Consider the following 18280-nt stretch of genomic DNA (forward strand, 5'->3'; position numbering starts at 1 on the left):
ATCATGCCTTGCTTTAAAAACTGAAAGATGAAGAACTATGTAGTTGGAATCACTTTCAGAATGCATTTTTTTTTTCAGATGATGAGCAAACAAATTGACAGCCAATCAGAATCCACCTGACTTTAAAGAGAACAAGCATTTAAAGTTGCAGACAACATAACTGTAGCACACTTATAATAAACAGAAAGTAATATTTACGATTCTTGGTGTAAATGGGCCTTCAGACATTTATTAACCGGATTTTGTTTAAATTATGTTTCATATGGTCATGAGTAATGTTTTCATTTTCACCAATACAGAAACCATATAATTATTGCCCCAAATATTTGATATATTCACGATTGAATGAAAGCCTTCAATATAAGATTAAGATTTTTTTCAAATATCAATTATTATAATTAAATATTATAAACACAGTCACAAAAAAAGATTTTGAAACCCAATGGTAATTTACTATAAAAAGCTAAATGAAAATTTGTACTCCTTCCTGCTTGGCCGCTAAAAATTAAATGTGTCTTGGACTACGTTTGTCACTATCAAGTGTACAGGTTATAAAAACAAAGTGTCTGAAGGTTATACTACAGCACACAAACAAATAATGGCTCATATTTTTGGCTACAATTAGATTTTTTTTTTGCTGTTGTACATGCGCTTGTAAATTATATACGAGTATAAGATAAATTTTGGGTTTGGAGTGAAAAGATGCATTTATTTGACAGGTCAGATCACACATCATCACCACACTACTGGTCTACTGGCCGCAGAACTCCATGCACTGGTGCCCGAGGTTCCGACGACCTCTGAACTTCTGCGTACTCCAGCACGGTTTGCTGTGAGCTCTTCTATGGAGGACAGCTCGAAATCACTATCTTCATCAGACAGCTAGAAGACAGGTATAATACAAAGCCATTCAATCAAATTCTAAAGACAATGGGTCTCATTCACTAATAATTGCATACACACTTCGTATTTATATACACATTTGAACTTCTCACGAAAACTTTACGCCCAATTCAAAGCACATGCTTATGTAACCGACGTAGCCAAGTAAGAGCTGTGCGTGTAACCCTCACTTGTTATTATGCTCATGTTACTGTATTATGAAAGTATTTGCGCAGTGGAATGCTCAGGTAAGATGATGTAAAATTAGACAGCCTTCTGTTTTTACCGTCATGATTTCTTTGTTTGATTTCATCACTTTTGCTCTTATTCTCAAGCACTGACTCGTTCGCTGAACTGAACAGTCAATCAGAGTTCGCTCTCTCACCGATGGCCCGATGCTGATTCTACATGTTAAAGGTGCTCTAAGCGATGTTGGGTGACGTCACTTCTTGTTGACGTTCGAAGTATTGTCAAACAAAACGGAGGGTAGCTAGACCCTCCCTCCTCCTCCTCATCCGCACACCAACCCCCCAAACCCCACCCCCAAATCCTTCTTGTCAGTTATTGGCTGGAACAGTTTGTTATGTTTCGTGGTGCGGGTTAGCCCAGATTTTTTTTTTGGAGCCTGGGGTGTCTGCAGAGACCGCGTTTTTTTACAGTGTGTTCAGGGGACAGGCAGCTAGCGGATAGTGAGGAGATGTTTGCTGTATGTGACAAAAAATATTTTGGCCTAAAAAACGCATGACATCGCTTAGAGCACATTTAAATCGGCCAGAAAAATCCTCTGCGGTGCGAGTAAACCGTACTCCCCTGGTCGTTAGCGTGCCCGCCTCCAACACTGGAGACCCCGGTTCGAGTTCGGCTAGGAGTTGGTCAAGTAGGACTGGTTAGCATGCAGTATATATGTGATGAAATATATTTAATATCTATATCTATGTTTAAAATTTAATCTTAACATGTTTATAAGGCCACCAATAATATGTGATTTTTGCGTATGAGTGTTTTCAGTTTCTTTTTTTTTTTTTTTTTTTTTTTGCAAATTTAGAATAAACTTTAGAATGGAAGTAATTGATGGATCATTATTTGTTCGTGAAAACGTTCGCAAGAAGAATTCACGCACAAATTTGTGCGTACGCATGGTTAGTTAATGAGACCCAATGTTCAAAAACAAATTATATTTCTGCTCCAAGATTTCAATAGGTATGGAAATAGCTTATATGTAAGCTAATTTTTTTTTTTACCGCTCTCTGTTTTACAATGGCAGGGCGAGGGGAGGGGCTGGATGGTGGCAGAACTCTAGTCCCGCCTACAGGCTTTTTGACTGGTGTGCTTAGCTGTCTTTCCAAACTTCTTGTCAGTGTTTGGACAACAGAACCTGCAATCATAAACCATTCATGTTAACTGACTAATACTGTAATGTAGACTAAACTATAATTAAACTGAATTCTCCACATCGCACAGGACATTGAATTGGAATGACAGGAAGGAATTTCCTGCAAGGAAATTCAAAGAAATTTCACCCTGATCCACAAAATGTTATTAATTATGATAAAATATAGAATTTAAATACAAATTTCTGCACAGTAGGTGACATAAAAAAAAAAAATCAGTCTATTCTTTTGTTATAGAGTGTTGCAATGATGATACATTTTTGTAAGCCAAAACCCAAAAAGCGAGCTAGCATTTTAGCACTTTCGATTCCATCATCCTAAAGTCAATAGTTTTTTTTAAACGGCTTTTTGATTAAATGCCTGACATAAGGTTTGTGGTTAATACAAGCTCAATAAATTTTAACGTTTTTATTTCACAACATGAAATACATAAGTAATACCCTCTTATGATTTTTTTTAAAGCTTTTACTCATCTTGAAAAAGGTGGTTGTTAACAAGTGGCTAAATGGGATTACATAAGTTTTAGGGGACATTAAATGTCATCATGCAGAACAGGTAAACGCATCTACTCACTAGTCTGCTTTTTATAATTGTGCTCTTGCAAACCAATCTAACTCAAACTTTCAGGGAATGTTTTTGTTTTGTTTTAAAGACTAAAAGAGTTGTCGGAAGCTTAATGGTGGTGACGCTGAAGTCATGCGACCGTGATGTACTTTGTTTACAGCCTACGTTTAGCTTTTTACTTCTGGCGATTGTATTTAGGATTCAAAATTAAAACAAAAGTTGCGTTCATTTGTGAAGATTATCATGAATGTGCAAGAATCAAACTTTTGTTGGTCACAGGTCTTTTTTCTGCAATAATCCAAAAGCCATTAGAAATTTCCTATTGTTTTTTTTTTTTCAAGGGAACCAGGATGATGCTAACTTCTAGGTTGGCCTACAAAAATACATCATCACTGCAGAACTCTATTTTAGCTATATGATTTGCACATTGACATAGATGTCAGGGAGCGGTGATCATATACATCATTTATATATATTAAATATATTCAATATTCAGACTAGGTCCAAATGGTCTTGTTGTGATTAAAATAAATAAATATTTATAGGAATTTGGTATTTGCTCACCATGTGGATTGGGAGTTTTGTGGAGTTTGGGTGTGTCTGCAGCCTCTGAAAGCTCACTATCAGTCCAATCAGGCTCAGCTGTTGGGTTCATCAGTGATCCTGATTGAACAAGGCGGACAGCGGTGGAAGGCTTGGCCCGTGAGCTGGTAACATAGGCACTGTCCTCAACTGTCTCATCCTCATCTGAACTGAAAGGTGGTGTGCTGAAGACAGAAATATACTAATTAAAGACTGATATTAAGCTAAAAGCTGCTTGGCCTCTCACAATTCTATTTCATGTTTTAATTTTCATTTGTCCCTGAGTATTCTGAACGTTTTCCAATTGTAAGAAAAAGTATACCTGTTCTTTTTTTGCTGTGTTTTTGGAGTCTGAATTTGAGGAGGTGCATTGGAGCGTGGGGAGGGTATTGGAATAAGTGCTTTTGGCTGTAGTCTCTTGGCTTTCTGAATGGACGGCTTTGAGCCCTCACTAGATCGGAGCCTTTTTTCCTTCCCTGGGGTTGAATTTTTCTTTCCCCCTAAAAACAAATATACAAGATTGACTGATCTTGGTTCAGATGAGTAGCAATCAACTAGAACATGATATGAAAGAAGATAAACAATGTATGAATAAGGGTAGTGTGGTGGCATGATAAATAACACTTCTGCTCACTCGGTTTCGAAGTTCTGGGTGTTAATTGCCCGTGGCTCTTCTGTAGGCTTTTCACTCGCCTGGTGACCTCATGTACCAAGTTGTCTCTATGGTTTTGAAGGTCTGGCTGCTGTCTATATCTCTGTTGCCGCTGACCAGTCAACAGAACACTCAGACTTTTAAATGTTTGCTTAGAGATGCCCTTGGTACCCTGCCAAAACATCATCACTTAAACCACTAAGTAATGTTTTTGAATTACATAATATGCATGTGTCCATGGTCCAAAATTAACTTTTTTTGTCAGAAAACAGAAAACTCGCAAAAGACGAGTTCTTTACTTTACTATTCGCTTTGTATGTCGGGATAAGACTATCAATCTTACAGTTTGAATTAAATCATGTTGTATTTCCTAAAAAGATATGTTTTATTTACAATTTTTACTCCCTTTTGCCACACGTCAAATGTAAATATTTGTGTCTGCAATGTGTTCTACCTTCCGCAGTCCCATATTCTCCAGTTTTTCCTCCAGTGATTCTTCTAGAATGGGTCTAGACTCTCTCATCAGCTCTGGCTTTCCTTTGTGTAACTTTATAACCTTCCACAGGGGTTCATCTGAATCATTCAGGCCTGGAGGTGCATGCACAAGTTTGCTTTAAATACATAATGGCATGATTGGTGTATGCATACAGTATACTGTAGTTAGAAACAACTGAACCACATACTCTCCCCTTCCTCCTCCAGCTCCTCGGGAGAATCTTGGGCATTCTGAGAAACCACTGGAACTAACAAATGAGAGAGAAAAATGGGCCAAACCAGATTAAACTTAATTCAAACCAACAATATTTTATTCAATCAAGCAATGAGTAAGTCCACATAGATATAATTCATTACCTGAGATTGGAATGACCAACCGTTTTTTAATCTGTGTGATAAAGCATCAATTAGAAAGATAATTAGTAAAAAGAATCAAGACATCAGCAGATAATTTTACAATAACTACAATCACTTTAATAATCTAATTATGAATTAATATAGTTAAAGATAAAGTGTGCAATTTTTTAATGTGAAAATACTGAAAATACCTTTAAAATAATATCACAGCTTATGAGATAAGTTTGAAGTAGGGATGGGACGGTATGAAAATTTCATATCATGAATATAGTGACCAAAATTATCGTGATTATCATTATTATCACGGTTTTGTTAAAACAAGATGAAAGTGTTAAAACAGAACTGATGCTCACACTGAAAACATTTCAACACGTTTTATATTTTAAAATCAACAAACAATAAATAAAACGAGCAGCTCTATGCACTTTTTAAACTAAGATTCTATTCTGTTGCATTTCCTTCCTTATAATGACCGTCGTCAATAGCAACATATTATAACACAGCGCACATCCATGTATCACAACGGACGCGCTCTCTCAATTAATTCACATACAACTTGTCATCTTGCATCTCCGTTCTTGATTGTATTGAAAATTAAATCAGTTGATTTATTGTTCACAGAATTTGATGATTAGTGATGTGATCATCTTGTCTGGACGAGTTTTGTACGCTGTACAAAATTGATTTAACAGGTAAGAATAGAGACATTAATCTCTATTCAATATGTCCCCGTAATTATGTGATAAAAAAAAAATCGGTGTAATAAGTGTACAATGAATATAAATTATTATCTCTTAAATGTCACTCTTAATAGTCTATGGTTTGAACTTGTTCATTCGTCTTTAGCTCAGACACTTGCTGCAAACTTTTCTTCGCGGAAGCTTCAAGTTTATTTCAAGTGAGTGAGATAAAATATTTCAACTCAAAACAAAATTTTGTGCCCAATTATTTCCCAGATGTAGTTTTAGTATTGAGATCAAAGTTAACTTGCCTTGCGTTCGCTATACAACAGTGGGTGATGGTCACACAGGACGACTCGGCAGATTTGAAGTGTTTAACTTGCCCCTATCGCAGCGACTTTTTTTGAGCATGTTCTGCAGACAGAGTGACCATCGTCGATTAAGTTTCCCTCAGGATTTTTCTAAAAGCCAAAATATGACCACGCCTCAGATTTGGTCCTCTTAAAAGGCTGAAAAATCTCGCCAACATGGTCGACACCCTTCTGCCATTCCTTCTCGAATAAAAATAAAATAAAATTGTGCGCATGCCACAGACTGTTGCTGGCTGGACAGGATTTATAGTGAGTTATTAAAATCGCGATAATCAAACACGGTTTAAATGATAATTGAATTTTAAACGATAATACTAAGCGTCAATACATTTTATCGTGGTTTATAGTGAAACCGGTAATCGTCCCATCCCTAGTTTGAAGGTTGGCCAAGGTGTAAGCACTGTGGTGCTTCTTTTTACAGGATGGCCTGCAATAAACTGTTTGCAATAAACTGCAATAAACTTGGGATGCGAAGCAGGAGGGCTAGTAGGTCAGTTTGGGGAAACCTTTGGAATCTGGAAACATTATTTTTGCAATTATTTTTGGTCCCCCTATTGGAACTTTACCTTTAAGGAAACGATTTCTGACAGTTGCATGAAACTATTGCTCACTTTCTTCCACTGTTTGTGATCGTGAAGTAAATAACCAACCTTCTCCTCCGCAGATTTAATGAGTCTGTCCTTCTGTCTCAACTGAGAAGAGAGAGAGACAACCTGCTGCTGAAGTTTCTTCAAACTGGAGCCAGAGTTTTTCTCTACAGACAAGGCCTCCAAAAGCCTGGCATTCTCTCTCTTCAGCTGTGACATACACATACAAATCACAGACGTGATGAGATGTAGCCAAAAATCTAGCCAAGACAGTGCAATTCCAGAAAGACTTGCCTCTTCTTGCTTCTGCTGGTGTCTGTTCTGTGCTTCCTGGTATTTCTTCTTCCATTCACTTTTCTGAATGAAAAAACAAAACAAAAACGGAACATGAATAATTAAATATAAAAAGTTAAATATCTAAAAATGCAAGCACTATGTGAACTAAAAAGTCTCATATATTTATATATTTTACCTTCTATAACGATACAATCACATATATAGTTACTTTATAAGGTACACCTGTTCAACTGCTCGTTAACGCAAATATCTAATCAGCCATCACATGGCAGCAACTGAATGCATTACGGTATGTATACATAGGGTGCATCTCAATCAGAGAGTCAAAAATTTTAAGGGCTGTCTCAATCGCAAAATTGTTACAGTGCACTGAAACGTTCGCTCCCTAAAAAGTCCCACAATGCACCATGAAAACCAGGGAGCACCAATGCCAGTTGGGGGCAGTTATCAACTCGCCCCGAATGCGGGCCTGGGTCATGCCAGAATGTTCACTGACTATTCAGCGGCTAGTGGCGTATTTCAAAGTATGGGCTTTCCTTCCCCTCAAAGCTTTCCAGAGGTTGCTGGGCCTGATGTCAGCCACCTCCTCTGTGGTACCATTGGGCCTGCTCCACATTCAGCCTCTGTAGTACTGACTAAAAGCCAGAGTTCCGTTCCATGCTTGGCCTCCTTCCAAGGGGCCAGAGCTGTGACACACCGACGGTCCTCCTTGAGGCGCAAACTTCCCTGTGTCACAGCTGTGACTCCTTGGAAGGACCTTCGCCTATATCAAACATGCGTTCAATTGGGACTGAACTCCAGAAGGAAGGTTGTCATGACAGATGCCTCCAACTCAGGTTGGGGAGCTCTGTGCGAGGGAAGACCGCCGTTTGACTCCTGGTCCAGCCTACAGCAATCCCTGAATGCCTGAATATCAACTGCCTCGAAATGATGGCAGTTTTTCTGGTGATGGCGGTATTCTATTCACCACATTCTCGACTGTTTGGACAACATGAAGGTGGTGGCCTTCATAAATCGCCAAGCAGGCATAAGATCATGGTATCTTTACAATATAGCGAGATACCTCCTATTTTTCTCGAGGGAACAGGACGTGCTGGCCCAAGAATGGCCCAAAGCTCACCTATAAGTTTTTTTCCCTATCTCTCTGCTCCTTCAGGTCATCAGATGAATTAGGGAGGCCAGATGCTCAGTCATCCTGGTGGTTTCACTCTGGCAAAACCAGTCATGTTTCCCCGAGCTGATACAGCTGTCATCAACAGCTTCGTGGCAAACTTTTCTTAGGAAAGACCTTATCTCTCAGGCAAAAGGGGCCCTTTGACATGCCCAACCGAGTTGTAGAGCCTACATCTGTGGTCCCTCAACAGGAGCCTTTGCAGCTCCCTGTGAGGGTGGCTAACATTATAGCGGAGGCCAGAGTGCAGTCTACTAGACACATCAATACCCTTTAAGCATCTATAAGTGGTCTGTCTTCTCCGACTGGAGTACGAAAAGAAGATCAATTCTCTTCTGAGGTGTCAACCATTCTGTCCTTTTACAGGAGCTGCTGGATAAGGGTCATACCCCTTCCATGCTCAAAGTATATGTGGCGGCCATCGTAGCGAATCACACTCTCGTGGCAGGCCAGTCTGTAGGAAGAAATTACTTAGTTGTCAAGTTCTTGCGGGGAGCCAGGAGGCATAACCTACCTTGCCCTCATATTGTTCTGATCTAGGACCTGTCCACAGTCCTTAGGGCCTTTCAAGGCCCTCCGTTCTGCTAGCTTTAGCGTCGGTCAAGTGTGTGGGTGACATGCAGGCGCTCTCATTGATCGCTTCCTGTTTGGAGTTTGGGCCTAACGATCTTAAAGTCATCCCAAAACCCAGGTATGGATACGTACCTAATAGGGCTGAAACAACTAATCGATTAAAATCGATTATTAAAATAGTTGTCAACTAATTTAGTCATAGATTACTTGCTAAATAACTTTTATTTGCCGTAAGCGGCTCATTTCGTAAATATTTTAAATCTGCGGTGACCAAAGTGTGGAAGTAATGAGCTACCGGAGGTTTTACTCAGCCAGTACAGCAGGAGAAGTAGCGAATAGCCAATAGCTGGCCTAGTTTTATGTCACGTGCTTCCCGCACAGCGGCTCTGCCTCTCTGCAGCATTCAGCGAGATGGCGGAGGCAGGCGGCAGTGGAGTAAGCTCGAGAAAGAGAAAGAAAAAAGCGGAAGATAAAACTAATCGAACGAATTAACCAACAAATAAATAAATATATAAATCAATGAATATATAGATGTTCAGCTTCTCATCTGCAGTGATGCGTGTTGCAGTAGCGCCATCATATCTGCCTATAACATTACATGTAGCCTATATAACACGCTCTCACATGTTTATTTTTTAGCATTTTTGGGAGGAGTAAAATTTACATATAGTTTCAACAACCAGATGCATTTACACTTGTCGAGTTTCGTCTGGAATGAGTCTCAGATCTCCTCCTGAAGCGGTTTGAGCGATCAGATTCAAATCCGTCTTGAATGCGTTTTGGAGGGCATTTACACCTGGTCTTTTCACGATCAGATAGCTATCCGATCTGAGAAAACAATGCTACTGTGTAAACAGCTTTGTTTACTAACTTCGGGACAGTCACACTAGATCTATTTTGTCTCGAGCATCAGGTTGCGCAATCGGTTCGCTCGCAACATAAGTTATGGATTAAAATAGCGCTACCAAAGAAATTAAAACGGTGTTTACAAAGTGAAGCACTTAATATAAAGGCAGTTAATAACAGTAACAGTAAAAGTTTGCTTTTTAGTCACTGTAGTTAGTGGTTTTCAGCGAATGCTTGTGCACTAATGCATAATTTTTCCTGTCCTTTTAATCAAGCCTGTTAGCTTGCTGCGTACCTCCATTCCATTCTCTTTTTATAGCATTTGTCTACTATTAAGTTTTAATTGTTTTTCAAACGCAATCTACTGTGGCTCTACTACGTTCACATGCTCGTTTTCAGTCTTTCTATATTTAATTTATCAATATATTAAGGTTTAAAATGTAAAAAATAAAGATTATATTAGTAAAACTCAATTTGTGGCTTTTGCACTTTTTAAAGTACACTTTTACACATAAATACCCTGATTTAGGGTTTCATTTAGTTATAATAAACAAATAATCAAATTAAATTTTCTAAAAACTTTTATCCGATTAATCGAAAAAATAATGGGCCGATTAATCAATAATCAAAATAATCGTTAGTTGCAGCCCTAGTACCTAAAGTGTTCTCTACTCGTTTATTTGCCAGGTCGGGGCCCTCAGAACTTACGCGGAGCGCTCTAGCCAGTATCAGCAGTCAGAGCAGCTATTTTGTGCTTCGGAGGCCCCACTAAAGGGCTGCCAGTTACGAAGCAGAAATTGTCCCGCTGGATAGTTGATGCTAAAGCCCTGGCTTATGACTCAGTGGGCTCTAAATGCCCCATTGGAATGAGGGCCCACTCCACTAGGGGGATGGCCTCCTCCTGGGCTTGGTCCAGCGGAGTCTCCATTGGGGATATTTGTGCGGCATCCGACTGGTTTTTGATGTCTACCTTTGCTAGGTTTTATAACCTGGATGTCCCTGCCCTTCAGGCAAGGATCTTGTCCGCCTTGACTGTCTTGCACCTCTAATAGAGGTCTGGACTGTTTTTGCTGAGGCTACAGCTTTGTGCCCTGAGCCTCGCAAGTTAGCCTGTGCTTCCAAGGGCCCTCGTATTGGTGCCATAGGACTGGGCTCGTAGGACAGCTTCTGTTCTGTGCTCATAGCACGGCGCCACGGTATATCGTTCCCCAAAGTATGATCCTCAGTTCTCTGAGATAACGGAAATGAGCATTGCGTACTCTGTAAGGTATACAGCTGCACACGAGTCGACGCTTATCAGTCGAAAGATTCTGATAGAATGGCATTTGTCACCGACTTACATAGGCAGTCGGACCCGCCCATTTTGGCGAGCTGAAATGCCATAGGTTTGTGCAGATGCACAAATGTTAACAAATCAGGCTTCAGAATTCTGAGAAAACACAGTTTCCCCAAAAGCGTGTCTCGTTATCTCAGGGAACAGAGGTTAAGTTAGTAACCGATCTGTGTTAGAGCGATCTGCTGCAATTTAAACATTAGTACGGGTAAGAACTGTGATTTAAGTGCAAGTTGAGCACCTTGTTGAATCGATACCACAAATAATTAAGGTAGTTCTGAAGGCAAAAGGGTACTAGCAAGTTGTACCTAATAACGTGGCTGGTGAGGGTGATTATACACACACACACACACACACACACACACACACACACACACACACACACACACACACACACACACACACACACACACACACACATATATATATATATATATATATATATATATATATATTACTGTATATATACTTGCCTAAGAGTTGTTCAGTATTTGTATAATCCCTTCCTTGACAGTTTAGAAGACATTGAATAATAGTTTCCATTCATTTTAAAAGTCCACAGTATTAATTACTTATGCATGATTCAATGAACAAGGAGAGAAATCTTACCTTTCTTGCCATTATCTCTTTCAGCTCTCTCTCTCTGTTTTCTCTCATTTCTTTCTCATGGTCAATCTCTTCTTGTAAACTGACATTGTTAAATAGACCTACTTCTTTGTTCTGCAACACCAGCAGTTTCTATAGATGAAACAATGACAAATAACATAGAAAATTATTACAACAATACTAAACTACTTTCCCATCATACAAAAACATCTTACTGTACCTCCAGTCGCTCCTCTATTGAATGGCTGGTAGAAATACATAGCAGAGGATCTGTCTCCATCTACTGGTGACAGTTTAAAATGTTCATTTTATTAAACTTGTGTATACTCACAGCCTCAATGGATGAGTTCTTGCTTGCCATGTCCTTTGACTCCTGGAGAAACAATTGCCTCAGCTCTCCAATTTCCTGCTGAAATTTTCTTCTCTCTTCTTTCCATCTCTCCAGCACTTGTTTTTCTGACTGTTCTCTCCTTTGCTGCTCTTCATGTTCCTGGCAGAATACATTTATATATTTTCTTAATTTTGTTTTTTTACAAAAAAGTACTTAAACTGGTATTTCATATGGAGTGCTTAAAGGGGTCAGGAACTGGATTATTACTGGTTCCTGGGATGCCCATATAATGTTAGTATGATTTTTACATCAAAAATTGTCATAATTTAGAAATAAAAGGCATTTCCCAAAACTGATTTTAGCCTCTGATCTGAACTGTCGTTTGCTTACGCAACTTTTGCGAGAAGCATTTGCTCACAAAATGTTTGTGTGTTTCTTTCCATCCCTTAAGGCGCTCAGTATTACTGGGAGGAGAAATTATATTTCAGTGCTTTAGGGTTCGCTCACAAAACTTTTGAGTTCCCGCAATAAACATTTTGATAAATAATACAATGCAAATTCCAATCAGATATTGCCATTCAAAGCCCATAATGCTCATTTGCAAGTCCTCATCCACTTTTGTTTTAATTGAAAAGAGCAGCTTGGAAATTTTAAGGTGAACTATTCCTGTACTATAAGGCCTACTAAACTGTCAAAAAAAATTAAATTAAATAAAAACATTAAAATGTTCAGCAAGTACCAAACATTGGAAATAGACATACAGTAGAAGGCAATAGGGTTATTTAAGATGTTTAGAGCTATATGTGATGCTGGATCTTGATTCAAACACAAACTCACATGCTGCCGCCTCAAACTGTCCGTTTCTCTCTCTGCCTGTAGCTGCAACTGTGTCACTCTCAGTCTCTCCTTCAGTTCTTCTATCCCATCTTCCATCTGTTCGACTTTCCTCTTTTTCTGCCTCTCTGAGAAACACACATGCACAAGTGATACTGAGTTGACAAAATATTCTTTATTTATTTTACCACATCATAGAAACATATTTATCAGGTGAAATTAAAGTGCTAGCTTACTATATCTGAAATTTTATGAAACTTCATTTGAAAAGTGAGTGGACACACATTTTCTCACCAACCTGCATCTGTGACCTCAGGATGTCTTCGCTGAACATGTGCTTGTAAGTAGGAGTAGTTGACAAATGATTTTTCACAGAACTGGCACTTTCACAAGGAAAATGGATCAAAACATTAGAACTGGTTTTATGATTACTATGCTCTTGCACGAAACCGGCAGTTCGCCTTAATATGATGTAAAAAAAAAAAGAGTGTTTATTAGCCTACAGATATACTACCATTCAAAAGTTTGGGCTCAGTACTACGACCATAAAGACATGTACAATGTTACAAAAGATTTCTATTTCAAATAAATGCTGTTCTTTTGAACGGTCTAATATTAATTATTCTATTAAATTATCAGTTTCTATAAAAATATTAAGTAGCACAACTGTTTTCAACATTGATAATAATCACATGAATCAATTACATTTGAAAATATATGAAATAGAAAACAGTTATTACCAACACTAGTAAAATATTATTATTTTTGCTGTATTGCTGATCAAATATACGCAACGCAGCCTTGGTTAGCATAGAGACTTCTTTCAAAGTAACAAAAAAATAGTATGGACCCCAAACTTTTGTTCTGTACTGAATGTGAGTGTACCATTTTAAAAAAGACTTTTCGAAAGCTCTTAATGTGTACAACATTTTAAGAAATCCACCTTGTGATAATTATTAGCACTGGCCTGCAGGAGGAGCTGTTGAGTGCTGATCAACTTCTTTCTACGTCGATTCTCCAGCTTGGCTTCCTGCAGATTTTTTTCGAGTTCTGCACATTGTTCTTCTCCTCGCTGGACCAGAGACAGTGACACCTGCAGACGCTCCTCCAGTCCTGACAGCTGAGCGCTCAGGAAGTCCTGGCAGTGTAGCAGGTACTCAGTGCTCAGCTGAGACATACGAAGCAGCTTGATCAAAGAAGGGTCAGCAGGCCCACGGCAGTTTGGACACCGCTCGCCGTCCACGGCACAGAACGTTACGGTCATAATGAAGTCCTGAAGCACACTGACATCTATCTCTTGCACAACACGGTCCACTTCAAGGGCGGAGAGACGCCTCCAGTCTATGGGCTCAGTGCGTGAGCGGAAGCGGAAGGGCTGAAGTTGGTGTGCTGGGCTCCAGGGTGGTGTGGGGGACACAGCAGGGGAGAACTGGCCCAACATGGTGAAAGGTTTGGAATACAAAGATGAATCGATGTGGTGATTCCTAACCAGAGGCTGGATGGGAAAAGAAAGAGAGAAAACAAAATTATTTCTAGATTAGTTATTACAACCAAATCAGCATATCGGAATCAAAGTAATAAATTACATTTTAAAATACAATAAACTAGAAAAACAACTATTTTAAATTGGAAAACTATAACCATATTACTGTTTTTACTATTTTAGCAAACAACACAGTCTTGGTGAGCATAAGATTATTTCTCTAACCTACATTGTTTCTTTTTAGTTTATATTCTTATGTCTCTCTTTTTTTCTATTGAGAAAGTAACCACTAACATGAATATAACTGCATGAAAAGGATTTTACATGATACCATGATTATCTGTCAGTTCAGTTCTTTTTTATTTTTGTTCCACTATTCAAATAAAAATCAAAGTTAAAAAGAGAGAGAAAGAGACTTCTTTCAAAAACATAAAAAATCACAACATAAAAAAACAACAACATTTAACTAGTATCATTGAAAAACATCTTAAATTCCAGACTGTTCATCACATACTATTGCATTGTTTTAAAGTATCACGTTTTTTATTCATTTTCTTTGAGGCATTTACAATACTATTTTTGACTAATAAACTGTTTTACATATTCAGCAATGTAGAAAATTTTACAGAATAATGAAGGCAAAACATTGACACCCCGAGAGAACATGCGGTTTACATTTTCAGTAAAGCTTAAAACAGATAGGCTAATTTATTATTATTTATTATTCATTTTACTTATTATTTATTATACATTTTTAAAAGGAAGGGACTAAGGTTTTTCAGTTTTTTTCCTCCCTATTCTAAAACACAATTGAGAACCACTGTCTCAAAGAGATATTTGTCACGGTGTGCAGACAAGGAGTATACTGGGTAGTATAGTGCCGACGAAGACAGACAGGTGCAGATGAGGACTGTGACATAACGCCCCCCTTCAAAAAGGCGCAACCTCGCGCCGTAGAACATCAATGGGATGGGCGCCCTGGAGGCTGACGAGGGCGTGGCTGATCTGGAGCAGGACGCCTCTAGGGCGGAGCAGGCTGAGCAGGCGGAGCAGGGCGTGCAGGCGGCCAGGGCGGAGCAGGACGTGCAGGCGGCCAGGGCGGAGCAGGCTCTACAGGCAACCACGGCGGTGAGGACCCTTCGGGCGGCCACGCCAGTGAAGACCCCTCGGGCGGCCACGGCGGAGAACACCCTTCGGGGCCTATGGCACCCCCCAAAAAAAATTAATGGGGAGAGTGACTGAGTAAGCACAATGTTCTGGGCTGGACGGAATCAGCGGTGAAGGAGTCTCTGGGCTGGACGGAACCAGCGGTGAAGGGGTCTCTGGGCTGGACTGAACCAGCGGTGAAGAAGTCTCTGGGCTGGACGGAATCAGCAGTGAAGAGGTCACTGGGCTGGACGGCGCCAGTGGCGAGGGCTCTGGGCTGGACAGGACCAGCGGCGAGGGCTCTGGGCTGGACGGGACTAGCTGTGAGGGCTCTGTGAAAAAGTCTAATTCCATCGGATCCTGGAAGAGGACCAGCGGTGAAGGCTCTGTGAAAAAGTCTATTAAGTCTAACTCCATCGGATCCCGGTCGAGGACCAGCGGTGAAGGCTCTGGGCTGGACGGGACCAGCGGTGACGGCTGTGTGCTGGACGGGACCAAGTGTGAAGGCTCTGTGCTGGACGGGACCAGCGGTGAATGCTCTGTGCTGGACGGGACCAGCGGTGAATGCTCTGTGCTGGACGGGACCAGCGGTGAAGTCTCTGGGCTGGACGGGACCAGCGGCGAACGCTCTGGGCTGGACGGGACCAGCGGCGAAGGCTCTGTGCTGGACGGGACCTCTGGAGTGGGCAGAGTGATGGCTGCTGGAGGTGTTGCCAGTCCTGGGGAGTCGGAGATCATGTTCTCGTTGTACTCGACGACTCCCACAGTGAGGGAAGATCTGCACACCCACAAGGCGTGGTCGACAAACTCGATGAAAGTGAGGTGGAGATCTCCCAACAGCAGCATCTGGGCGAGTAGATCGTCCATCCCACTCCAGAACTGCTGTTTGAGAGATTCCTCATTCCAGTTAGCGTCTTGGAAAAGGTCGAGATACATCTCCACATAGTCTTCCAACGATTGACCATTCTGGAAAATGTAGTCCTCCATGTTCCTTCTTTCTTGGTCGGTTCTTCTGTCACGGTGTGGAGACAAGGAGGATACTGGGTAGTGTAGTGTCGACGAAGACAGACAGGTGCAGACAAGGACTGTGACAATATTATTCCCATAATATACAAACGCACAGGCACATGCCCTCTTTTAGCTATAACAAGTGAAGGAAATACTTTTATTTTCTGCATATGGCAGACAACATATTGTTAAAGTCCATCACTATGACAGGCTGAGCAGGCGGAGCAGGGCGTGCAGGCGGCCAGGGCGGAGCAGGACGTGCAGGCGGCCAGGGCGGAGCAGGCTCTACAGGCAACCACGGCGGTGAGGACCCTTCGGGCGGCCACGCCAGTGAAGACCCCTCGGGCGGCCACGGCAAAGAAGACCCTTCGGGGCCTATGGCACCCCCCAAAAAAAATTAATGGGGAGAGTGACTGAGTAAGCACAATGTTCTGGGCTGGACGGAATCAGCGGTGAAGGAGTCTCTGGGCTGGACGGAACCAGCGGTGAAGGGGTCTCTGGGCTGGACTGAACCAGCGGTGAAGAAGTCTCTGGGCTGGACGGAATCAGCAGTGAAGAGGTCACTGGGCTGGACGGCGCCAGTGGCGAGGGCTCTGGGCTGGACAGGACCAGCGGCGAGGGCTCTGGGCTAGACGGGACTAGCTGTGAGGGCTCTGTGAAAAAGTCTAACTCCATCGGATCCTGGAAGAGGACCAGCGGTGAAGGCTCTGTGAAAAAGTCTATTAAGTCTAACTCCATCGGATCCCGGTCGAGGACCAGCGGTGAAGGCTCTGGGCTGGACGGGACCAGCGGTGACGGCTTTGTGCTGGACGGGACCAAGTGTGAAGGCTCTGTGCTGGACGGGACCAGCGGTGAATGCTCTGTGCTGGACGGGACCAGCGGTGAATGCTCTGTGCTGGACGGGACCAGCGGTGAAGTCTCTGTGCTGGACGGGACCAGCGGTGAAGGCTCTGTGCTGGACGGGACCAGCGGCGAAGGCTCTGTGCTGGACGGGACCTCTGGAGTGGGCAGAGTGATGGCTGCTGGAGGTGTTGCCAGTCCTGGGGAGTCGGAGATCATGTTCTCGTTGTACTCGACGACTCCCACAGTGAGGGAAGATCTGCACACCCACAAGGCGTGGTCGACAAACTCGATGAAAGTGAGGTGGAGATCTCCCAACAGCAGCATCTGGGCGAGTAGATCGTCCATCCCACTCCAGAACTGCTGTTTGAGAGATTCCTCATTCCAGTTAGCGTCTTGGAAAAGGTCGAGATACATCTCCACATAGTCTTCCAACGATTGACCATTCTGGAAAATGTAGTCCTCCATGTTCCTTCTTTCTTGGTCGGTTCTTCTGTCACGGTGTGGAGACAAGGAGGATACTGGGTAGTGTAGTGTCGACGAAGACAGACAGGTGCAGACAAGGACTGTGACAATATTATTCCCATAATATACAAACGCACAGGCACATGCCCTCTTTTAGCTATAACAAGTGAAGGAAATACTTTTATTTTCTGCATATGGCAGACAACATATTGTTAAAGTCCATCACTATGACAACTGTTAAAGTCATTTTCAATTTCAATAAAAATTTTAAATATATATAGAGAAATATATATAATGTGTGTGAAAGAGAGAAAAAATGCATTACCTTTCTTATCCTCTGTGCAGTAGATATGATATAGCCTACATTAGCCTTGGCATAGCAGGCCTACATTAATTATATCAGCCATAACAACAGAACCAAACATAGATCTATTAAGTGGGTATTGTATATGAAAGAGAACTCCTATTTTTTAAAGAGCAATTTTCTTTATAACAGTCAAAGATGCACATACAAATCTGCTCGGCTGTTTACCTGAAAATGCTCTTGGTAAGGGTTCATCTCGCTCCTATGAAACAGTGTCATAGTGTCTGAACTGAGTTTGATGCCTCTTAGTTTACATATCAACAATAAACCGTCTCTCTGCAACTCAAAACACAACCCCTCTGATAAGCAGCTTATAGCATTTCACTTCCCCGTTTCTAGACAACCAGCCACGCCTGTAAATCACTTGTCTTACACTTAACTAACTGCACGATCTCAGCAGCTTACCAGGCAATTTACCTGCA

The 18280-nt window shown here is 41.3% G+C and overlaps 1 protein-coding gene across 1 annotated transcript; it reads right to left on the reverse strand.

The window, feature by feature from the left end:
- Positions 1 to 200: 200 nt before the first annotated feature.
- On the reverse strand, positions 201 to 18074 carry dzip1l (DAZ interacting zinc finger protein 1-like). Its single transcript, XM_077198914.1, has 16 exons — positions 18027 to 18074; positions 13496 to 14047; positions 12851 to 12935; positions 12556 to 12680; positions 11719 to 11877; positions 11391 to 11519; positions 6856 to 6918; positions 6625 to 6771; positions 4924 to 4954; positions 4755 to 4814; positions 4526 to 4659; positions 4054 to 4243; positions 3742 to 3919; positions 3402 to 3604; positions 2124 to 2257; positions 201 to 882 (listed from the first exon to the last, which is right to left on the reverse strand). Exons 1-16 carry the CDS (start codon positions 18051 to 18053, stop codon positions 736 to 738), a joined length of 2364 nt encoding a protein of 787 aa, XP_077055029.1. The 5' UTR covers positions 18054 to 18074; the 3' UTR covers positions 201 to 735.
- Between the last annotated feature and the right edge of the window lie 206 nt (positions 18075 to 18280).

The sequence above is a fragment of the Siphateles boraxobius genome, unplaced genomic scaffold (assembly GCF_051911475.1).
Source record: "Siphateles boraxobius isolate OS27281-9 unplaced genomic scaffold, OSU_SipBor_1 41, whole genome shotgun sequence".
NCBI classification, from domain to species: domain Eukaryota; kingdom Metazoa; phylum Chordata; class Actinopteri; order Cypriniformes; family Leuciscidae; genus Siphateles; species Siphateles boraxobius.

Coding starts and splice junctions, on each gene's coding strand:
- dzip1l (XM_077198914.1), bottom strand. CDS start 18,053: ATGAACCCTTACCAAGAGCATTTTCAG. Junction 6,772..6,855: donor ACCAGCAGAAGCAAGAAGAG/GCAAGTCTTTCT, acceptor TGTATGTCACAG/CTGAAGAGAGAGAATGCCAG. Junction 4,815..4,923: donor GTTGGTCATTCCAATCTCAG/GTAATGAATTAT, acceptor CTCATTTGTTAG/TTCCAGTGGTTTCTCAGAAT.